The sequence below is a fragment of the Ambystoma mexicanum genome, chromosome 7q, assembly GCF_040938575.1.
Source record: "Ambystoma mexicanum isolate Mex_15411 chromosome 7q, UKY_AmexF1_1, whole genome shotgun sequence".
Lineage (NCBI taxonomy): Eukaryota > Metazoa > Chordata > Amphibia > Caudata > Ambystomatidae > Ambystoma > Ambystoma mexicanum.
Genome location: NC_090941.1, coordinates 746,070,856 through 746,093,897, shown reverse-complemented (window position 1 = coordinate 746,093,897; position 23,042 = coordinate 746,070,856). Strand labels below are relative to the sequence as shown.

The 23,042-nt window shown below is 43.4% G+C and overlaps 1 protein-coding gene across 2 annotated transcripts in view; it reads right to left on the bottom strand.

The window, feature by feature from the left end:
- Positions 1 to 9,425: 9,425 nt before the first annotated feature.
- Positions 9,426 to 23,042, bottom strand: part of EXPH5 (exophilin 5) — a 756,247-nt gene continuing 742,630 nt past the window's right edge. For both annotated transcript variants that reach the window (XM_069640259.1, XM_069640260.1), the window contains exon 6: positions 9,426 to 22,261. In XM_069640259.1, the coding sequence (XP_069496360.1) occupies positions 14,301 to 22,261 (7,961 nt within the window). In that variant the 3' untranslated portion in view covers positions 9,426 to 14,300. The remainder of the gene's footprint in view (positions 22,262 to 23,042) is intronic.

Sequence of the window (23,042 nt, the reverse complement as noted above, 5' to 3'; positions counted from 1 at the left end):
TAAGGGTAATAAAGGCCGTTTTTTGGCAGGTAGGGTGCAGATTTACCTCCATCTTTTAGCTGGAGGTAAATTCTTAACTCCTACCGGCAAAGTTGTAGTTGGCCGGTCCAGTAAGAGTACCGGTAAAAGAAATACCAGCACTTTTATCGTGTACCGGCCAACTCGGAATGAGGCCCGGTGAGAAGAGTAATGGCAGGCCCAAAAATGGGTGATTAACGTGAGTGATTTTTCTAAACAAATAGCTTTATTTTTGCACAGAAATGACTTCATTGTTTACTGATCATGACTATCTTATAACTATGAGAAATGGCTGGAAATGAAAGTTAGCAGCCCATCTATAGATATTGATCTGAAACTTTCAGGCTACACATAGGCAAAGTTCTGGGTCAATGGCTGGAGGCAGATAAGGAATATAATGTGATTCTGCCAGAGTACACAGCATCTCCCGTGATCCCTGACAATATCTTTGCAATCGATGGTTTCTGAGCTGCCAGTTCCAATTCGATATCATTCCAACCCCAATTGAAAAGGTTGGGAAGTGTTGCAGCTTTCAAGATTGTTGATGTTGATGTTGAATGGCAGGACACAGAGTGAGATTCTAGGTGCATTAACCTGGAGAATTGGAACATCTAAATCGAATCTCAATTTTATGCATCTTCTAAATGAATTGAATGTACTCATCATTTACAGATGCAAGAAACATTGTGATCATGCCTTTTTGACTCTTTAAATTAAGAACCCAACAACAATGAAACAGCAAAAGCAAATTACAGGCACCCTTATGGCCAATAAATGCCAAAAGCATATCTGTAGGCCAAGGATAAACATCAATTTGTTGAGCCGTTGGTTAGAAACTATCTTCCTTAATCTAAGTTCTGGGTATGACAAATACTGTTAACACCGCATTTAAGGGCTCAATCCAAACTCGTGATGAGCCCAATTTTGTGGTAAGTTTTTCATGTTATTTCATTTGAACCTGTCAGAGATGGCCTCATGAATTCTTCAAAATGTTGCTCTCTGGACACTGTTTAGAACCAATTTTACCCACATATTTCTGTTTTCAAATATCCCAACTCACATTTAGCACCTAGGAATACATATTTTACTGATGGCCTCAAGAACACACCATATCTTGAAGACAGTTCTAGTTTTAACAAATATTTGAGTAGGACCTCACTAAGGCCTCTCTGTCTCATCTACCATGGGTTTTGGCCTCCCTAGCCGAGGGGTCCTGAAACACCAAGGTGGTCACTAGAGATCGGTATCCCCTGCTATGTAAGATCTGGTTAGCTGGTGGTGAGGGCCTAACGGCAAACATCTTCTCGCTCATAGTTCCTCCAAGGTCTGCTAGGTGGATCCTAACCTGCGGTCCCACAAGATATGTGATCTTAAGTATTGGTGCTTTCCAACCATACTTTTCTCACTCTGTCTTTACCTCCCATGTCCTTGTACTCCTCACACTGATGTTCTTTCCTTTCTTTCTCTTCCTCCTACTCTCCTCTTCCTTTCTCTGTCAATCTTATGTTCTTCCGACTACTGCTACACCCTCTGTCTGTACTACTCTCCACTCCACTCTCCCTTTACTGTACTTTCCACTCCACTACTCTCTCTGATACCCTACTCCCACTACTCTCTACTCCACTTTTCTACCACTACTCTCCCCTATTCTCCTCCTACGACTCTTTACTACACTGTCCTCGCACTACGGTCTACTACACTCCTCCCAATGCTCTCCACTTCACTCTCCTCCCACTGCGCTCCACTATGCTCTCCTCCCTCTACTCTCTACTACACTCTCCACCCACTACTTTCCAATCCATTTCTACCCCACCCCTCCTTCTCTCACAGTCATCCTCCTTTCACTCTCCCATTCACCTGGTTCATTCTCACTTGCACCCCCTACTCGCACACCTAACCTCAGCCCACAATACACACACACACACTCACCCCCCAGGACCACTTTCTCCCACCAACCAATACCTTACATTGCACACGCTCTCTGTGATTCGCCTCCATGTCTGCTGCAACATCCTTCCTCTGCCTGGTAGCTCGATCCTCTTTGTTCTCCCTTGACCTCACCCATAGCACCCACACTGACAGGTTCCCTAAGTTCCTTTTTCTTCTCCTTCTTCCCCTTCACTGGTTCTGGTGCAAGCCTGTTTTCCGAGGCCAATCACTACCTTGTTCTTTCGTCTGGGCTGGGTTGCAGACTTGGGAACACAAACATACCTCTGTAAGCCATCCCCCTTTTGAATGCAGGTCCGCTGGTAACTCGCAAAGGCACCCACGCCACAAGAGTCTGTTTTGGAATCATGTTCTGCATGGGCTGAGTGCCTGAATTGTAGGTCAGCAGCAAACAATGCTCAATTTGCTTGCTCTTGATCGCTGGCTCTCTTGCTGGTGAATCGCGCATTCCGTCCTTCACTGCAAGGACCTCTGGGCTCAGTAGTCCTGGAATAGAAGAAAGAAAAGGCTGGCCAGAACGGGGCACGGCAGGTATGGGTTTCATCCAGGGACATGATGAAAGGACAGAGACTGTGGCCTCATTTCCCAAATTCAGAGGGATCCCCATCCCTCCTTGGCAGGGTCAGGTGCCTGACCCTATCACAAACCTCTTGCCGATAAGGGAAGTTAACTATGCTTGTGAAATTGTACCAAGATCCTTAACAAATTCTCCTGGGAGGCACATCAGAGAGAAACATTAACAAATTACAAACTCTCTAGAATAACACCTTGAGAGCCGGACTGGGGCTAGATAAGCAAGACCACATCACTGCAGCCAGGAAAGCAGCAGACTGGCACCCAGTCCGAGAACGGATCAAATGTACGATCTTCACCATCACACACTGCTGCCTCGACAACACCGCCCCGGGCTCCCTGTCCGAGAGACTTGCCAAACCAAGACGGGCCAGGCCTACTCAGTCTCCTTATGCTAACCGCCTATGTACTCCTAGGTTCAAGCGTGCCAAAGCTGGAGGCTCCAGCTTCTCCGCCTCCACAGCTACGCTTTGGAACGCCCTTCCCTCCGCCTTACGAACCAAGCCCCCCTAGACCATGTTCCGAAAGAAAATGACAACCCACCTATTTCATTAGCAGCCCTTGTCTTGCTAACTGTAAGATAATAAGCTGCGGCTGGCGCCTAGACACCCACGGGTTAAGTGCGCTATACAAATGTATAAATAAATAAACATGCAGACTATGCTTGAATTTGTATTATATTGAATCTTTAAAAACACTGGTGCCCGGAATGTACTTCTTCACACAATCTGAGAACATTCTATCGTAGAAGATTTATACCAAGGAATCTCTGTTAACCACTGACCTTTTTTGGATGCACATTATTTCTGGTGAATACATTTCCTTGATTTCAGCACTACGAGAATGTTGTAATCGTTTTTGAAACATCTTAAATTCTTTATCATTTTGTTTAAGTGAGGCAAAGGTGTGGGTGTGAACAAACAGAATGCCCAATCTACTCTTCGCTTTGCAATGCATAGGAGCTCCACTCACTACTTGTAGCCAGCCCTTGTAAGGCTTATCTAAGTGTAGAATCATTATCATGTCATTGTGCTCATCGACAATGGATGCCAGACACTTCATGTGTTATGTTGCTCATAAAAGAAACTTCCCAGAAAAGTCCAAGCATGTTTAAGAGCAACCTCTACAATGATGTAGCGTAATTCTACTTCTAGACCCCGAGTGACTTCAAGTGCTCTATATTTGCGTTTCCCTCTTAACGGTACTACCCCTCAACATGCTAACCAGAACCTTACCATCCACCATTTCTAAATGCCACATCAGTGCTAATTTTCCACCATTTCATACCTCAGAAATACAGTTCCCCCACCTCCCTAATGGTCACATTACCGCTGTTTCTACCACACCTTGTACCCGTAATGAGCCTCAATGTTTCAACATGTTTATTTTGTACATGTTTATTTTTGGAAGCCAATGAAGCCAGCAACTAACAGACACCAACAAAACCGTGAGTGTGGTATGGGTGGGGAGTAGAGCAATCACTCCACTCCAGAAAGCCCATGCCACTCTATCTTACCTCCAAATAACATAGACTGCAATAATATTAGCATGCCCACAATTAGAATTGTGAACATTAGCATGTCCACACCTAGATAGAATTGTGAATATTAGCATGTCCACACTTAGATAGAATTGTGAACATTAGCATGTCCACACCTAGATATAATTGTGAATATTAGCATGCCCACACTTAAATAGAATTGTGAATATTAGCATGTCCACACCTAGATATAATTGTGAATATTAGCATGCCCACACTTAGATAGAATTGTGAATATTAGCATGTCCACACCTAGATAGAATTGTGAATATTAGCATGCCCACACTTAGATAGAATTGTGAATATTAGCATGTTCCCACCTAGATAGAATGGTGAACATTAGCTTGCGTCGCATCTGGATGGGATTTTGAATGTTGGCATGTCCACGCTTGGATAGAATTGTGAATATTGGCATGTCCACACCTAGATAGAATTGTGAATATTAGCATGTCCACACCTAGATAGAATAGTGAATACTAGCATGTCCACACTTAGATAGAATTGTGAATAATAGCATGCCCACACCTAGATAGAATTGTGAATATTAGCATGTCCACACCTAGATAGAATAGTGAATACTAGCATGTCCACACTTAGATAGAATTGTGAATATTAGCATGTCCACAATTAGATAGAATTGTGAATATTAGCACGTCCACACCTAGATAGAATAGTGAACATTAGCTTGCGTCGTATCTGGATGGGATTCTGAATGTTAGCATGTCCACGCTTAGATAGAATTGTGAATATTAGCATGTCCACACCGAGATTGAATTGTGAATGTTAGCATGTCCACGCTTAGATAGAATTGTGAATATTAGCATGCCCACACCTAGATAGAATTGTGAATACTAGCATGTCCACACTTAGATAGAATTGTGAACATTAGCATGTCCACACTTAGATAGAATTGTGAATATTAGCATGTCCACACTTAGATAGAATTGTGAATATTAGCATGTCCACACCTAGATAGAATAGTGAACATTGGCTTGCGTCGCATCTGGATGGGATTTTGAATGTTAGCATGTATGCCAGTCAGACCCAGATCAGGACAGAGCCGCAACAGGGGAGACTACGCAAGCTGAGCGCTTCAATTCAGGATAGAGACGCAAACTAACCAACCCTACTAACAATTTCCCTTTCTGCATACACCTCTCAAACTCCAAACCAAACACAACCAAAACCTACAGCACAACAAACTGCACAACTTCACTACATTGCAACAACAAAACAAAAACACACATAGCCTTGCACAACAGTACACGACGACTACCGGCTGCAAACACCCCAGGCCCAGCCAACGGACCCACCGGGCTGAGGCCGCCAACAGCACATCACTGCTCTCTTGCACTTTTCCTGCTTCCTCCCACTAACTCAACCTCCCCTCCTCTTTCAGAGCCGCCAGAGCGCCAAAGGACCACTATGGTGGTGATAGTGCGCGGTACAAATGTCCTTTAACATTAACATTAACATTTATTTCAACTCATTTTGCTTTTATAAAAATGTTAATGCCAATATTTGGCATTGCTTTGTGTTTAATCCCGTATGAATAATTCTGTACTGGTTTGGTTTCTTTTTCTTTCAGTCCTTTGCTTCCACTCGAAACCACAGACTGCGCTACCAGCACTGTGGGCGGGTGGGGTGAGGCAGCCAATCAGGTTGATGAAAATGTGGGCCGAATCTCGTGATCCAAGATGACATTTTAAAATGCTGCTCTCCCCAACCCTCCTCTTCTAGCCTGCAATGCCACCCACCGCCTCCTTCCATATACGCTAACCCCATTGCTGGAGCCCCAACGCCTCCTGCTCACCTGCCACACAGCCCCTGGGCCCACTTACTGCAACCCTTTTGCTGCTCTGCTTCTCCTCTCAGATCCTCGAGATGGCTAGCCATGGAAATGGATGAGGGGATCTTCATGGCGCTGTGACCTTTAGTTCCATGGTGGCCATCTTGGACGTATTTCTTTTGTGCCAAAGAATGGGTCACACATTCACCTCAGGCCATTACTTGTCACAAAATAATTGCTCGTAGCACACCTGAGGTTTCCCCCAGGGTGATAACTGCCAAGGGACCCTAATCTGTAGGCTGTACAGGGGGGTAATGGCCTGGGGAGCCCTGTTAAAAGCCTTCCCTGTGCGTGGGCCTGGTCACTACCAGGGTATTATTGCCTAATTGTACAATGGTTCTATTTACCCAATACCAGTGGGTGTTCCTCCTTTTCATCATTTTTGTGCTCCTGTTCCCTTCTGCTGTAGCGCAACCCTTCCTTGATAAGCATAGGTCATTCTGTGGGTCAGAGGGCATTCCGATAGATGCAAGTGTACTGTTTAACCACCACACATATACCACACATATATTGTTATGATTTTAGGCCAACAAGGACATCCTTTTTTCCGTATATTTTGACTCCAGTATTTAAACAATGTGGTTTTCTCAACTGCGGTTCTTATGCCACTAACACAACTACTGATAACAGGAAGATGGAGAACAAAGAGTGGATTTCGATATGGCTAGAAAGGCAAACATACCAGAGATATGCAATATTATACAACCAAGTCATTGGAAATGTACACAAGTTCTAAGGAAGATAGTTGTACCTCCTCACTGGCCTAATCCATTTAGTTGGCCAGCACAAGGTAACATATCTTGAAACTGGTGTGAAGTACAAACAAATGAATGGCCGGGGTCACTATGGAACAAGCAGAAAGCAAGAAGGCCTAGATATATGTGTCTGAAGTGCACCAATCATATTTCATTGCGGAGCAGAGTTCTTCCCAGATTTAAGGATTGCCTGTGAATGAAAGCTGTAGTTCCACCAAGTGTGAAATAAATGAGAGATTATGAAAGAATGATATCCGATCTCTGCAACAAGTGATGTGACTCAGGGTTAAAATTGGTTAGAACTGAACATTCAGGACTGATTTTCAAATACATACCCCGTCACCCCCTGTAATTCCGGAACTGAAGAACCTCGCTCGTACCATGAGCCGGAGTTTGTAAAATATACTCTTACATTTAATAGAATATGGACAGAAGAGCTCACTTGGGAGTGCCAGCCCAAAAGGCTTTCTCAAGGCAATTTCATGTATCTTTTTTTAACTTAGTGTGAATATCTGGGTTGCCAAAGAAATGGGCTCAGTTGTCACATTCTAATTCAAAGAGGGTGGCGTCCTGTCCAGGTCTAGGGGTTTGGAACAAGAGTTTATTGAGATTGGGACTGTCATCCACATCAGCAAAGGTCTTTCTTGTAAGGCATGCCCGTAAAAGGATGCATCAGCCTGGCAATGACATTCACCTCAACAACCGGCAAACATTCAAAACCATAAAATGGATCTTCACAGCAAAAGAAGAAAAAAAACACTCATTACAATGAGGGCATGAAAGATGAACAACCCCAGTCACATTCAAACAAGCCATTGCTAGACACCCCTTGACCTTGCACAACCTAGTCATATCCAACAGACACCCACTGCGGAACTCGTCAGTACATGCAAAGTGACCGGTTTTTTAAATTCCATCCCCAGGCCCCACATGAAACCGTCTGGTGACCATGAAGAAACGCCAATGTCAAACTCAGAAATACCGCCATATAGCCAGCCATCACCAACACCTAGCATGCATCACCAAATTTCTCAACATATGCACAATCCTTGACCAATATTTGATTCCAATTCGATGCTCATTTACACAACAGAAACCTCCTCGCCCTACTACAGTCCACCTTGAGAATGTGTCTGAAAGTATTCTCCTCAAAATCAAGAACGGCCAAGTCAAGGCAACTGATGGGGGAAAAGCGATGCCTTCTATCGCTTCCAATTTCACCACACACCCGACGCTATTTCAAGAGATGTTGGTTTGTGCGATCACCGAAATGCCAGTAGTTAACACTTCTCTCTATCGTCTGTTTTGCTTCCTGTATATTGCACTAGCCGCTGTGACTCAAATGTCTGACTGTACCTTATCTTGTGTTATGCGCCCAAGGATCACCACATCACTCCTCTTCTGCAAGATGTATGCGTGTCTGCTCCTAAACGTACACATGTTTTACTTGCATCTGCTTTTAATATGCGCGGCCCTCTGATGCACTCGTGCCTTGTTCATGCTTTATGAAAACTACATATAAATAAGGAACATTGATACCTCCAATGTCTGCTGCCATGAAAAAACATGTGTATCTCTTCAACATACAAAACCCACGCCAGACCCAGTCCAACTGCGCATCTGCAATCAAATGAAGAAACATCCGCACTGGGCAAACCCCTACGCAAGCCTGAAGAAGTTCCTAAGGAAAAGTCTAGAAGTCCTCTTCAAATCTAAAACGATGCTTGAAGCCCATTTTGGAACAGTGGTTAGATCATCTCGCCATTGACTTTGACTATGCATACTCGATCCATTATCCCACTCATTTCCTCTGCGCACTGACGAGAAGTGATAGCAAACACCTTCATCTTCCGCCCCGACAATGACAACGTTCTCAATGTCTGACTGTCAAAACATCCAATGACTGATCTTCTAGTGGTCTAACTTGGGCACCTAGATGGGTTATGGGAAAAAAGTCCTCTGGAACTCCACCCCCTAGATACCGAGCACTTCACACTGGCTGGAGGTCAATGCACGGGTGAATTTCAAACTCATCTGCCTTCCGGAAATACTGGAGACACCCTCAATACCTCAGCAATACAATGAAGCACAAAGTACCCGGATGCTCCCTTTGCTTATCCAACCCACACCTACTGTCTAGCTTTGGAACACAATGTTGCTCAAAAGAAAGTTTATGCTTCACAGCTGGATATTCGGACCCCACTGGCCTCTTCCTACACTGCGCATGTCCGTTCCTTGAGTCATGATCAGCATCCTGAGGACATTCTCTTTGCAGAACCGGACTGTAGAAGTGTCTCATGGGTGTGATAAAGTCACCTGGGAAGTGGCCACCAGTCGGCGATATTTCCCCAGAAATGCACCATCAGTAAAATCAAACACTTTCCCCAAATATTCTAGGTTTGGGGCTTATAATATGAAATGATACTCCTCCTAGAATATTTGGGGAAAGAATTTTAGGGGTCAGGAAAAAAAAGTTGCCTACCTAGTGACTTTTTCCAAGCAACATTATCACATGGAACCGTGTCTTTTCGAGTCTCATCTTTAAGGGTAAATCGAAACGTTGAGGATTCCGAGCTCTTAGCCCAAATGCTCAGCCAGAAGGTTTAGTTGTGGCAAAAATTGCAAAATATACTAACGATAGTAACAACTATTGTGCATGAGAACATTATTCACACTCCATACTGCTTTTGATGCTTGTGATGTTGAACTTGGGGATTAATAATCCAGTCTGGACATCAGAAAATATGAAGCAAAACGTGTTTATCGTTCAATGACATATTGTCAACATAAATATCCCCCCCAAAAACAATTACAAATTGTACATTCTTCGCAAGAAAACATTAAAAGAGCAAGCATTAAAATGCCACCTGCTTTTTGTCTTGAACATAAACTTTCCAGTTTTAAAAAGTTGCCATATAAATTATGAAGTATTTACAATGTTTTTCACATGGAGGAAAGCGTTAAAAAAATATACACAAAACAACATTTATGTTAAACTTCTTCAACGAAGTCTTTTAACTTTGTAAACTGTACAGTCCCAGTTCTTAAAGTTACAAAAGTACACGTAAGAGTTCATTGACAAGCTCTCATTCCCTTGACACTCTTTGCATTCAGTCATAATATTTGAAACTACTAGTTTCACAATTTTGTGCTTTTTTTGTTGTGCTTTGCATCATTATTATTTTTTTTTAAAGTGCATTTTTGTACCGTCAACAGATGCACAACCCAGGTGTACCTGTTGTACCCAGTTGGCTTAAAATGGATTTTCTATTCCTGGGGATATCTTTCTATCTGCACAGATGGTGTACCACCCCCACCACCCAGTATATTGGGGGAATCCCCATTGCTGTTAAGGCTAGCATGGCTTAACCAATTTTTAAAAGTGTGCAATCTAAAACGATGTGTCTTTTCATTGACTAAACAGTACTATGTTGGCCTAAAGGCTCTATACAGCTGAGATATGAAGAGAAGACCATTTGGCAAGGAAGACCTCCATGGATTTCCTTCTGTCCTCCTCCTGCATCTTTGCTGAGAAGTTTGCTATGTTGAAACATACACAAGACAAAACAGAGTGTTCAAAGAACCATCGTTTGGAATAGTTCTACAAGGCAAGGCAGAGTGTTCCAAGAACAATCATTTGGAATAGTTCTACATGACAAAGCAGAGTGTTCCAAACACAATCATTTGGAATAGTTCTACATGACAAAGCAGAGTGTGCCAAGAACACTCATTTGGAATATTTCTACAAGACAAAGCAGAGTGTTCCAAACATAATAATTTGGAATAGTTCTACAAGACAAAGCAGAGTGTTACAGGAACACTCATTTGGAATAGTTACAAGGCAAAGCAGAGTGTTCCAAGTACACTCATTTGGAATAGTTCTACAAGACAAAGCAGAGTGTTCCAAACACAATCATTTGGAATAGTTATACAAGACAAAGCAGAGTGTTCCAAGAACAATCATTTGGAATATTTCTACAAGGCAAAGCAGAGTGTTCCAAACACAATCATTTGGAATAGTTCTACAAGACAAAGCAGAGTGTCCCAAGAACAATTGTTTGGAATATTTCTACAAAGCAAAGCAGAGTGTTGCAGGAACACTCATTTGGAATAGTTCTACAAGACAAAGCAGAGTGTTCCAAGAACAATTGTTTGGAATATTTCTACAAGGCAAAGCAGAGTGTTCCAGGAACACTCATTTGGAATAGTTCTACAAGGCAAAGCAGAGTGTTCCAATAACAATCATTTGGAATAGTTCTACAAGGCAAGGCAGAGTGTTCCAAGAACACTCATTTGGAATAGTTCTACAAGACAAAGCAGAGTGTTCCAAACACAATCATTTGGAATAGTTCTACAAGACAAAGCAGAGTGTGCCAAGAACACTCATTTGGAATAGTTCTACAAGACAAAGCAGAGTGTTCCAAACACAATCATTTGGAATAGTTCTACAAGACAAAGGAGAGTGTTCCAAGAACAATCATTTGGAATATTTCTACAAGGCAAAGCAGAGTGTTCCAGGAACATTCATTTGGAATAGTTCTACAAGGCAAAGCAGAGTGTTCCAAGTACACTCATTTGGAATAGTTCTACAAGACAAAGCAGAGTGTTCCAAACACAATCATTTGGAATATTTCTACAAGACAAAGCAGAGTGTTCCAAGAACAATCATTTGGAATAGTTCTACAAGGCAAAGCAGAGTGTTCCAGGAACATTCATTTGGAATAGTTCTACAAGGCAAAGCAGAGTGTTCCAAGAACACTCATTTGGAATAGTTCTACAAGACAAAGCAGAGTGGTCCAAACACAATAATTTGGAATAGTTCTACAAGACAAAGCAGAGTTTTACAGGAACACTCATTTGGAATAGATACAAGGCAAAGCAGCGTGTTCCAAGAACACTCATTTGGAATAGTTCTACAAGACAAAGCAGTGTGTTCCAAACACAATCATTTGGAATAGTTCTACAAGACAAAGCAGAGTGTGCCAAGAACACTCATTTGGAATAGTTCTACAAGACAAAGCAGAGTGTTCCAAACACAATCATTTGGAATAGTTCTACAAGACAAAGCAGAGTTTTCCAAACACAATCATTTGGAATAGTTCTACAAGACAAAGCAGGGTGTTCCAGGAACAATTGTTTGGAATATTTCTACAAGGCAAAGCAGAGTGTTCAAAGAACACGCATTTGGAATAGTTCTACAAGGCAAAGCAGTGTATTCCTGGACAATCATTTGGAATAGTTCTGGGCTTGATTCCTACTGCTACTCTTCCCATAAACATATATTTATCCATAATGAGCAGGAGGCATAATATTTGGCATGTTTGTACGTAACATCATGATGGCTGTCTGGATCATGTACATTGTCACCTATCATGGTACTTTGGTTTTAGTAGATACATGCTCACTCCTTTCACTATATTGAGTGGCAGGATAGATCAAATTGCAAAACAACCAGCCATGTAATCCCCAAACTGCCCAACACTTGACCTTAAAGCTAAAGCTGTGAAGCATACTGGACCAGTGAGTACCGCCTTTTGTTTTCAGTGTGAAAAGAGTCAGACTTGGTTCAAAAAGGTTTTCTCTTTTGGGACCTAAGTTATTAAACTTTGATACATTTGATGTTTTAAAAACTGATGTTGGCTCTAGCACGCCCCTTCCCTTTTTGGCTTTCTCATTGAGTCCCTTACGTTGACAAGGGGTACGACCAGAGGTGGGGTAGTATCTTGCTGCGCTTACAGATTCAAGCTGCAACTCTCTGATGAAGCTGAAACATATCTGCTATTGCTAGGGGGTCCCATGAAGATAGGAAATTGCCTTGAAATTTGGTTTTGAGAGTTCCTTTTAGGGATGGGGCCAAGACTGACTTCTATTATAACAGTAGATACACTGATTGCCTTACAAATACAGCACTCATTAAAATTGTTGAAAGCCACCAAGCTGCCAAAAGGAATGCTGCATGTTGTACATATCCTAGGGTAACTGCCTGTGTCTTTCAACGTTTTCTGCCCCAGTAACCCAGTTACTCCACACAGGCGTCATCATTGTTTCATGTTCCCTTCTCAACATATGACAATGGCTATACATTTAGCACACACCACACATTGTTCACTGTCATAAGATTTGAACCTGTAACATACAAGAAAAATAGCATAGCATTCCCACTAACCTATGTTACTGGATAGGCATTTGTACAATTTAAGGACACCACTACATTGTCCCCTCACCCTGAGAGATAGTGCAATAAGGCTAATACTTGGTAATGTCTTCCACACAGTACGCTGTTGATTACTTATCTAATGCACCATTTTGGGTTTAGATGCAATGCTTACATCAGTATCTTGCTCCGCCACAACACACCAACTTCTCTGACTTAGTTCAAGTCTTAATTAGAGACTTTATGTCAGCTACAAAATCTCTTCCTGTATGATATTGCATCATGATGAATGTGTCAATATCTTCCAACACAATCCTTTCCTAATCCATCTATCTCTTTCCAGCAAGGTCCCATCCTTGGAACCATGGTTACTCCCCGCCCTCCCCCGACCTCCCACCTCGAATGTCAAAATCAACCCATGCCTGCTGAACAATTCTTCTTTTGGAAAGTTGACAATTTAGGCATATTCCTGCCCTGCAGGCTGATCAAATGTTTCCAGAATTGATGCCATCATTCCTTTTAATCTCCAGAGTCCTTTAGTCACCAGCCTCTCACTAACCTACTCATCTCTCTCAGTCAATACAGCTCTCGGCTGCCTAAACTCTCTAGTTTCTATTACATTTAATATCCTCTAAACCATCCACAGGCAATTCCTTCTCTTGCACTTTCCTGCTAATCCCTCCCCTATGAAGTCTCTTCTTTTCTTGGCTATTTTCAACGCCCATTTCCTTTTCATCTGCAACTACGTCCCTTCTTCTGTGTACTCTATGAAGGGCCCTTGCCTGCTTTCTGTCATTCACTCTGCTCCGACTACTTGAAAGCCCATGTCGTAGTCTTTCCTACAGGCTCCACCGCTATCGTCGTTATCAAACTCCATCTCCTACTCAAATCCCTCATGCTTAACGTGTTCTCTCTCCCTCATTTCAACTTTCATCTGATTTTGATCAACCACCCCTTCCCCAACCTGCCCATCTCTACCAATAACTCGCAACCTCCAGAGGTTTTGTTGACTCTGGAAGTTTGCAATTGTTCCTGTAGACTTGAAGCCCTCGAGAGCAGTGATCTCTACACAACATTTTCTTGGATCCGGGTGTTCATACACATTTGATGTTACTGTTGTACTGCCAGACCCATTTTGCCACAGAGATTTTGGCAGTTTTTATATTTAGTGAACAATTGAAGGGTGAAGGGACACTCAAAAATTAATGGATTTGGGTCTTTTGAGGCTCTAATAGAGTCATGTTCATAATGATGATAGAGACAGCTTGGGATACAATGGTGTGTGAAGGACCCACATCATTTATCCGCAGGCCTCACAGCCTTCAATGGGTGTTCAGTGGTCTCTTCATTGCCACCTATCCACCCATGGGCGTGAGATTGTGACTGAGCACCTTGTAGTTCCACACTGAACTCCAAGGGCATGCACAAAAATGTCATCATGACGTCTCACTGTCCTGCCAGCTTTCACAGTTCTGACTCTTTGTCAAACTCATCAAGGTAATACTCATCGTCCGTAGTGGTATCAGTGTCAGACTCAGAATACAGAACAGGGTCGTCACGATAGATATTGAGTGTTTGCCTTGGGGGCATCCCCTGCACTGTAATTGTGCTACCATCAAAACTGGATCCTCGGAAGGCACTACTCTCTAATGGATTTTCTGCCTCTCTCGTGAGGAAACCTGGGTTTTTCAGGTAGCATGGCCGCCATAAGCGCCCCTCAGTGAGGGACCGCTTTATGTTTTCCAAGAAAGCCAGTTGCTGCTCCTTGCCAAATATCCCAAAACCAACAGTGGGAGAGGTAGAGTAACTTCTCGTGGGCCGGTATGCTGCTGTGCCAAAAGAATGGGAGTGCCAATTGTCATTTTCATCAGAGGACATCAGTTCGGACTGAGAGTGAAACTTCCTGGCATACTTCATAGCACTGGAGAAAGTAGGCGAGGAAGGGTGCCTTCCATAAGCCTTATCAACATTTGTGGTGGCGGAAAAACGACGGTCGAACCTGCCCCTTGTACCTGTGAAACCAGATTGTCCGCCATGCAGATTTAAATTTTTTAAACTTTTTGATCGATGAACATGATCGTCTTCCTCCCAGGATCTCCTCTCCCACTCAAAAATATTTTGCTCGGGCAAGGCATTGTCTTGTAAATTGTTGCTACTAGGAAATTGGTAGTTGTCCATTGCAAAAGGCAGCAGTGGTGACTCATGACCATAAACCTGCCTCCTGTGATTAGTTGGCCAATCAGAAGCAGTCAGTTTGGAGTCAATTATTTCCTCAGGACTTTCAAAGGTTGCGCTGAGCCTAGGGGTATTCCTAAGTCTGGCAGTCTCCTCTGGGAAGCTTTTTGACAAAAAGGAGGACTTTGTATAATTGAGAGTGTTTGTGGGATCACTCCTAGGGCATTTAGTCCTGTAGGAATTAATTTTCTGGGTGCATGCATTTGTGTGCCTCGTCTCTTTGACATTTCTAAAAGGTGGCACAGGCTTACGGCTGGCTTCAACTTGCACGTTCCTTTCTTTGAGTTTTTGCACAGATGTCCAATCATTATTATAAGAAAAACTTGATGCCTGGTTATCATTCAAAGTCTCTTCTAGGGAGTGTAGGGGACTTATAGAAGGGGACAGAATCTTTTGCTTGTTAAGCTGAACAGTGCTGTCACTGCTGCCTCGTCGCAAAATACCACTTGGAGGTGACTGCCGTTTGGTGCCTTGATCAGAATATCTTCGATTTGCCAGTTTATAAATCTGCTGCCAATCAATTGTGCTAACGGGTTCATTGTTGCTTTTCACCTCGTCACAACTCTTGCCAGTGGTGTAATCAAAGATAAGCCTGTTTGTGTTTGTTAGATTGTGGGATACTGGCTGTTCACAAGAGTTATCAAGCACTTGATCCTCAATGTGGCGATTGTGGCTGTCCTCAAAGGGCATGGCATTGCTGTGCAAACCACTGAACTCTGTGCAAGGCTGATTTCTGGGCGAGAGCTGTCCTCTTTTTGTCTTCTGCAGGCCCCTTGAATCTACTGTAGCATCGTTACCTATCGTACCATGTTGTGGGTCAAATAGTGGTTGCAAAGTGGTGGCCTGTAAATCTGCAAGTGACAGGTTTCTGGAATTTACTTTTTCAGATCCAGGAAGTGTGACATTCTGAGCTTTACTTTCTTCTAACCAACTGCTGAATGGATGATGGGGTACTCCTGCAAGACCGGGAGTGTGCTTGTCTTCGAGATCTGACCAATTTGAAAACACTCTTTCATCAATATTCATCTGTGAATGACCTAGCCCATGCTTCGCAGTGTCCTCATTCTTTCTGCTTTGACATGTGTTATCGATAATGTTGTTGGAATTCTCCTGCAAAATATTCTGATTGTAGTCCTCGTTCTTTGGATTAATTTCTTTTCTATTTTCCAAGTCTACTTTTTGTTGCTGACTGGTGTTATTAATTGACCCTGAGAAATTTTGAAGAAAATCTTTATGTTTTTCAAAGGACAGTGATGAAGAAGAGATCAGTGATGGACTTGGATGGAAAACGTCCCTCTTTTCACGGGTTGTGGGCATGAAAGGGTATTTTTCATGATCTCTGATATCAGCAGCACCACCTGGAACCTGAGCTGGACTTGACCTCAGAGTATTTGAATTCTGGTAATTAAAAGACGGCTGACAGGCGGTTTCATCAGAAAGGATGTTGTGATCTGCATGCCATGGAAGCTTTGATAAAACATTCTTAATAGAATAGATACTATTAGGTGATTGGACAGTTTGTTCGCTCTCATCCCAAGAGGATGATCTAACTGGGGTATGCCTTGCATTACTATTAGTGCCTTTTGCATTTTCCTCAATGCTTATATTTGATAACAAGCTGTCAGTGGACATTCGTCTACTTAACAAGCGAGAGATCGGAAAAGTAGGATTAGCCAAATCAATATGGAATTCCTGCTTCTTGTTGAGGATGCTACTTGGAGATAGGATGTTTTTATCAGTGGACATGGGTATTTCGGACAATGGCTTTGAGTGTTTGATGGGCAAGCTGTAATAGACTGAAAATAATTCATGGTATTCAATTCTTTTTGTAGCTGTGACCAAGGAAAGCGTACTGCTTGTCTTATACTCATGCACAGTCTTGGCCTCTTCCAGCCCATCTGAGGATGGGAAGAAATCCACTTTGCTGAGATGTAATGGTAAATCTGTTGCTGGCTGTGTTTCAGTTGTGGCCATCGCACTGATATCTGGAGGGTCAACCTGATAACTTTCTACAGTCTTGGTGAGAGCACTGTTTACGTTTACATCACTTTGCTGAGCTGAGCCCCCTTTTCCCACTGTATGGTCTTTGTTTCCATAGAAACATGATGATGTAAGCATTGTGGGTGGTTGTTCTTCAACAAACACTCTAGACTTAGTTTTGTGATTTGAAGAAGGAGAAGCAGCTCTTTGACCCGAAATATATGCTTGCAGATGGTCACTCAATACTCTTTTCCCTGGATGCCAAGTTTGGTCACTAGTGGCAGGAACAGGCATATTTGTATTTTGTGATCCTACACTGGTTTCACGTTCAGACTTCCTTTGTGGCAACTCATATTCAGAGAGAAATGAATCAGGAAAGTTACCATTGTTTGTTGGAGGAATTTCTAAGTTATTTCCAATGGGAGGGTCACACAAATACTCTTTGTCTGGGGCAAGTGAATTATTGGAGGTATGATAGGTTACATCAGAGAATAACCTGCAAGAACCACCAGGTAAAGATGAATTAAGGATTTTGTCAACAGCAGATTTCCATTCACTGTTGACAGAGGCATTGCTATAACCTGGCTCAAGGCACATGGGGTGCAAGTCTTTTCTTTGAGAATTCTCCCCTTCTTCCATTTGCCTTTCCGTATTGCAATTAGATGAGACGCTGTCAGTTTCCAGCTCTGTGTGCTGGGTCTTGAGAATGAAACTTAAATTATGTGATGTAGACGAAGACTGGTCCTCAGAGTAGTTTGGTTTCTGAGCACCATTAAAAACTCCAGCTGCCAAATCTGATAAAATAAATGTTCCTTCGCTCCGATCCCTGATGTCTGAATGGCCAAAGCTGGGTGTCAAATCAGAGATGGATGTAGGCTTTTCAGTGGTGTGATCTTCACTAGTCTCTGCATAAAACCCTGATGTAAAGGCGGAGTCTGTCCAAGAGTCACTGTCTCTGCACACAGGAAATGGAGAGCAACGCATTACTCGAGAACTGGCTGTGGTGTAACCATTCTGATAATTTGGTGCCCAACTTCTATCACCACTTGAGTCATGGTTCAGAGCCCTTTGTTTAGCCGAATCGTCTGAGGAACCTTTTGTTGCACCACTTATAAATGTATACGTTTTTTGGTTTACTTCTAGTGTGTCAGTACTTCTTTCATTTAATGAAGAAGCATTTGGAGTTTCTCGAGATGCACAATAATAGTTCCTACCAGGAAATATTTCTTGTGGGCTAAGTACAGAACCTTTGGAAAGCTCGTCATCGGGGACAGACACCACTCGATGTGTTTCCAGGGTTTCACAGACCTGGTCTTTACTGTGGTTGTCTTCATTATCTTGTCCCCTTACTTGGGAAAGATTGGCTGTGACATCATCAATCAGTCGGCTTCGACTTGGTGTGGGGTTTCCCTGAATTTGAACTTTGAGATTATCATGGCTATCAGAAATAGTCTGTCTCAAATTGTCCAGTGTAAGGTCTGGGTTTTCAGGAGACCTTTGCAGAACACTTTGCAATAGATCCAGATTAGGAAGCGAATACGCATGCAGGAGAATGGAGCTATATCTCCTGGATCTCCTGCCAGCAGCCTTGGGAGCTATGCTTTTGCTTTTTGAGGTTAGCCAATCTGCATTCATATCCAATAGTTCAGAGTGGGCCAGATCCAATCCAGAATTTGCATAAGAAATATCAGGCAAACTGCCATGCAGGGTTGCATTAGATTTGTCAATGGAGTTCTGGGAATGAATGGTCTTGCGTGAAACTCCATGGCTATTTGGCTGCGAGTTGCTGGGATTGATGCCTCCATAGTCACATTTTTGGTAAATCTCATCTTTTAGTTTCGTTTCATTGATCGTTTCTTGTGGGTTTGGAAGCAGGACCTCATGCTTGAAGCCATCCGTTCTAGAAGTGAGTCCATTAGGGTGCTCTTGCAGTGCAATGGGCTTAGTTTGATTTCTTGGGATAAGGGAACCAGATGAAGTGGAAACTCTCTGTGTAATCACTGAGCAGTTACTGAAAAATGAATTCTCTGGGCCGCTAGTTTGGCTTGACACCTCAGCTGAATTTGCGTTGAATGTTGAGTGATTGATTTCACCATGATGTGTTGCAGATCTTAAATGTTTGTTGTATTTGTGATGCATATTGGATATTGCTTGCAACTTGTCTGCATCGTGTGTATTGGTTGTTGATGGAATGTTGCATTTATGAATCAAATTGATGGTTTTTACATTTTTTTCATGGTTCATGTCTGTAGAAGGAAGTCGCGGTTGGTGCTGGAAAACCTCTGGACAAACTGTTCCCTCAGCTGTCCTGGGCTGTGCGGTAGGTTCTGCTTGATGTCTATAGTCAACAGAGTGCGATGTATTAAAGAAGTTCTCTTTATGGCCAACCAAAGCTGAAGGAGAGGAGTGGGAGAGAGCATGGCCAGTGTTGTAGGTAGAATAATTTATGCTTGGCGAATCCCCCTGTGAGGGATCTGCAGCCGTATTTTCTAGAGTGGGTGTTCGTAAATCACAAGTGATGTCCATTGCTCCTGAGGCAGAAACAACAGGAGGGCAGAAGCTATGCTGTGAAGGGAGCCCATTATCTTCACGGGAATATTCATGCTGTGAAAGGAGTTCATGAGAAGCAGAGCCTGCATATCCATGCTGTGAAGGATGGTTAGTGAGTGGTGAATTCCACTGCTGAGAAGGGAGGTCAGCAGGAGAAGGATGGACCTGTTGTGAAGAGAGGTTAGCAGGAGATGGATGGACTTGCTGTGAATGGAGGTCAGAAGCAAGAGAGTGATTGGCATATTTTGAATGTAGTCTTGCAGCCACAGCAGAATAGAAGGAGACACGCTTCAAAGGGAATTCATGAGCAACAAGTGAAGGCTTGTGGTCAGCATTGAGTGAAGCAGGAAATGGGAATGAACGTCCAGGCTGGGCAGAGAGGTCAGGTACAGATGAATATACATTTTGGGGAGGCAATTCCGGGGCCGGTGAAGAGAGAAACCCTTGCTGGTGTGGGAGTTCAGATGCAGCAAAAGGTAAATATCCATGCTGGGGAGGGAGTTCACGGGCTGTTGAAGAAAAATGTCCAGGCTGAGGAGGGAGTTCATGTGCTTCTGATGAAGCATATCCATGCAGGGGAGGGAGTTCATGGGCTGCTGAAGAAAAATGTCCAGGCTGAGGAGGGAGTTCATGTGCTTCTGATGAAGAATATCCATGCTGGGGAGGGAGTTCATGGGCTGCTGATGAGGAATAGCCCTGATGGGGAGGGAGTTCAGGGACTGCTGATGAGGAATGCACATGTTGGGGAGGCTGTCCATATGTAGTTGAAGATGAATATCCATTCTTGTGAGGGAGTTCAGATGCATAAGAAAATGAATATCCATACCGGGGAGGAAGTTCAGCAGGTGCTGAAGATGAATATCCATGCTGGGAAGAGAGTTCAGGGGCTGCTGAAGTAGAACACCCTTTCTGGTGAGGAAGGTCAGATGTATCTGAAGATGAATATCCATGCTGGGAAGGGAGTTCAGGGGCTGCTGAAGTAGAACACCCTTTCTGGTGAGGGAGGTCAGATGTATCTGAAGATGAATATCCATGCTGGGAAGGGAGTTCAGGGGCTGCTGAAGTAGAACACCCTTTCTGGTGAGGGAGGTCAGATGTATATGAAGATGAATATCCATGCTGGGAAGGGAGTTCAGGGGCTGCTGAAGTAGAACACCCTTTCTGGAGAGGGAGGTCAGATGTATCTGAAGATGAATATCCATGCTGGGAAGGGAGTTCAGGGGCTGCTGAAGAAGAACACCCTTTCTGGTGGTGAGGGAGGCCAGATGTATCGGAAGATGAACATCCTTGCTGGTGAGTGAATTCAGATACAACTACAGAGGGGAAATTATGCTGGGGAGAAAGTTTATTTGTAGCTGAAGATGAATAACCATGCTCGGGAGGAAGTTCAGGGACTGCTGAAGAAGAAAACACATGCTCCGGAGGGAGTGCAGGGACTGATGAAGAAAAACCATACATGTGAGAGAGCCCTGAAACCTCAGCAGCTGAATCTCTGGGCTGCGAAGCGAGTCTAGCAACAGGAAATGATGAATCTCTGTGAAGTGAAGGGAACTCAGAAGACCGTGGTGAGCCATGTTCTACAGAGCGTATGGCAGAACCTGATGAATACTCATGTTTCGGAGTCAGCTCAGCAGCAGGAGATGGACATCTCTTTATTGATGGAGGCTCCTCAGGTACAGTGAAGGTGGATGCTATTGCCTGATGCTCATCTAAACTAGCCTCCAATACTTCCATGTCAGGATCACTCATGGTATCAGAGGAATGGATTGTGGCATCGCTATCATATTGATCAGAGTCAGGGCAGTTTTCTTTGTTCTCTACATCACAAGTGTCCTCGGTTTGCATTGGCACAATGTCTTGGCAAAAGGTTTCTGCATCAGAGGGCGGAGTGGTGCCACTAACAGCGTGATGACAATGTTCACTCTCTGAAATGTGAATAGATTCTTGCTTTGTTTCTTCTTTTCTTGGAAAGTCCTTACCAAAGTGAGTCACTTTTGGAGCAGTTCCATCGTAAAGATTTTGTTGTGAGCAGTATAATTCATACATCCTGTTCTGTTTCCGTGGTTTCGGGCAAGAGTGATGATTTATGTTACTGAGGTCCATTAAAGATTGGGCTCTGGACACAATGGCAGAATTGTCTACTGGGCTGATTGGCGATGGTGGACTCCATACAATGTCAGATAGCGGCGTCCGCCTAGACTCTTTGTGTTGCCCCCTTTGCAGAAACCCAAAGCTGCTGTGTCTTAGGAAGGGAAAGTTCAAACTGTTCACTGAAAAGCTCCCAAAAGGAGTTGCAGAGCTGAAAGATCTGCACCCGGAAACTGGGGACATAGGAGGGCTTTCGTTGGATGTCTGCTTTTGGAAATAGCCATGCTTTGGGGCGGTGCGGTGCCGGTTTGAGTACATGTCATAAAACCTGTGGGGCCTATAAGTGGAGTGTGTTTTGTATTCATCATTTGGTTTGAGTGTCCTTGTACCATCAGGGAGAAAGGTTGCAGAACCTTCGCTGAAACCTGTTCTGCCCCCAGACGCGCTGTTGTGTCTTCTTTCATACGAGTACCCACTCCTGAATTGTCCTTTGGATGTGTAGGAGGATGTTCCATCAAACATACAACTCTCTGTGTGTTCCTGCCCAAGTGTCTTCTCCAGCTCACCTAAAACTGGAAAGATAAGAGTTGTGAGTAGTTTGCAATATTAGTCCATTCTTATTCACTACTGCACGTGTGCTGGTCTTAGGAAGTAATCTGCACATACATTAATCAGAAACAACTATATGCTTAAACATTGCGCATTATGCGAATGAGGCCGAATGAACACACCTGGAGCTTCGACAACAAATGGTACATTTTGAGTTGTACAGTGATCTGCAAACTTTGGGTTTCCAGATATTTTGGACTACATCGCCCATCAGCCCCAGCCAATGGTCAATGGTGAGGGATCATGGGAGTTCCAGTCCAAAACATCTGGAGAGCTGCAGGTTGCAGACCCATGGATTAGTTGAGCATTGACAGAGTTAAATGAATGCTTGCTGGCTTGAGTAGAGCAGGCATAGGCAACATGTCACCCTCCAGATGGTTTGGCTTACAACTCTCATCATCCATGGCTGGCATTGCCAATGGTCAGAGATCATGGAGTGATCATTGGAGAGTAACATAATGGCTACTGCTGACATAGAAGTTAAGCAAATCTGTAAATCAAATATCCCGTGCCATGCCTGTTGAAGGTCAACCTACACAAGTTTAATGCATTTGCCATTTGGATTTCTTATGCACCCTCACCATTCCTTGACACATGTCTGTGTTGTGCTTTCTTTTCTATGCTTAACTTTAATTGACAGATGTTAGATGGGAATGGTGAGGAATGTTTAAACCTTACAGGAAAAAGTTAGAAAGTTTTCAGTGGGCTGATATATTGAGGCAATATGCCCTGACGTGGAGGGCC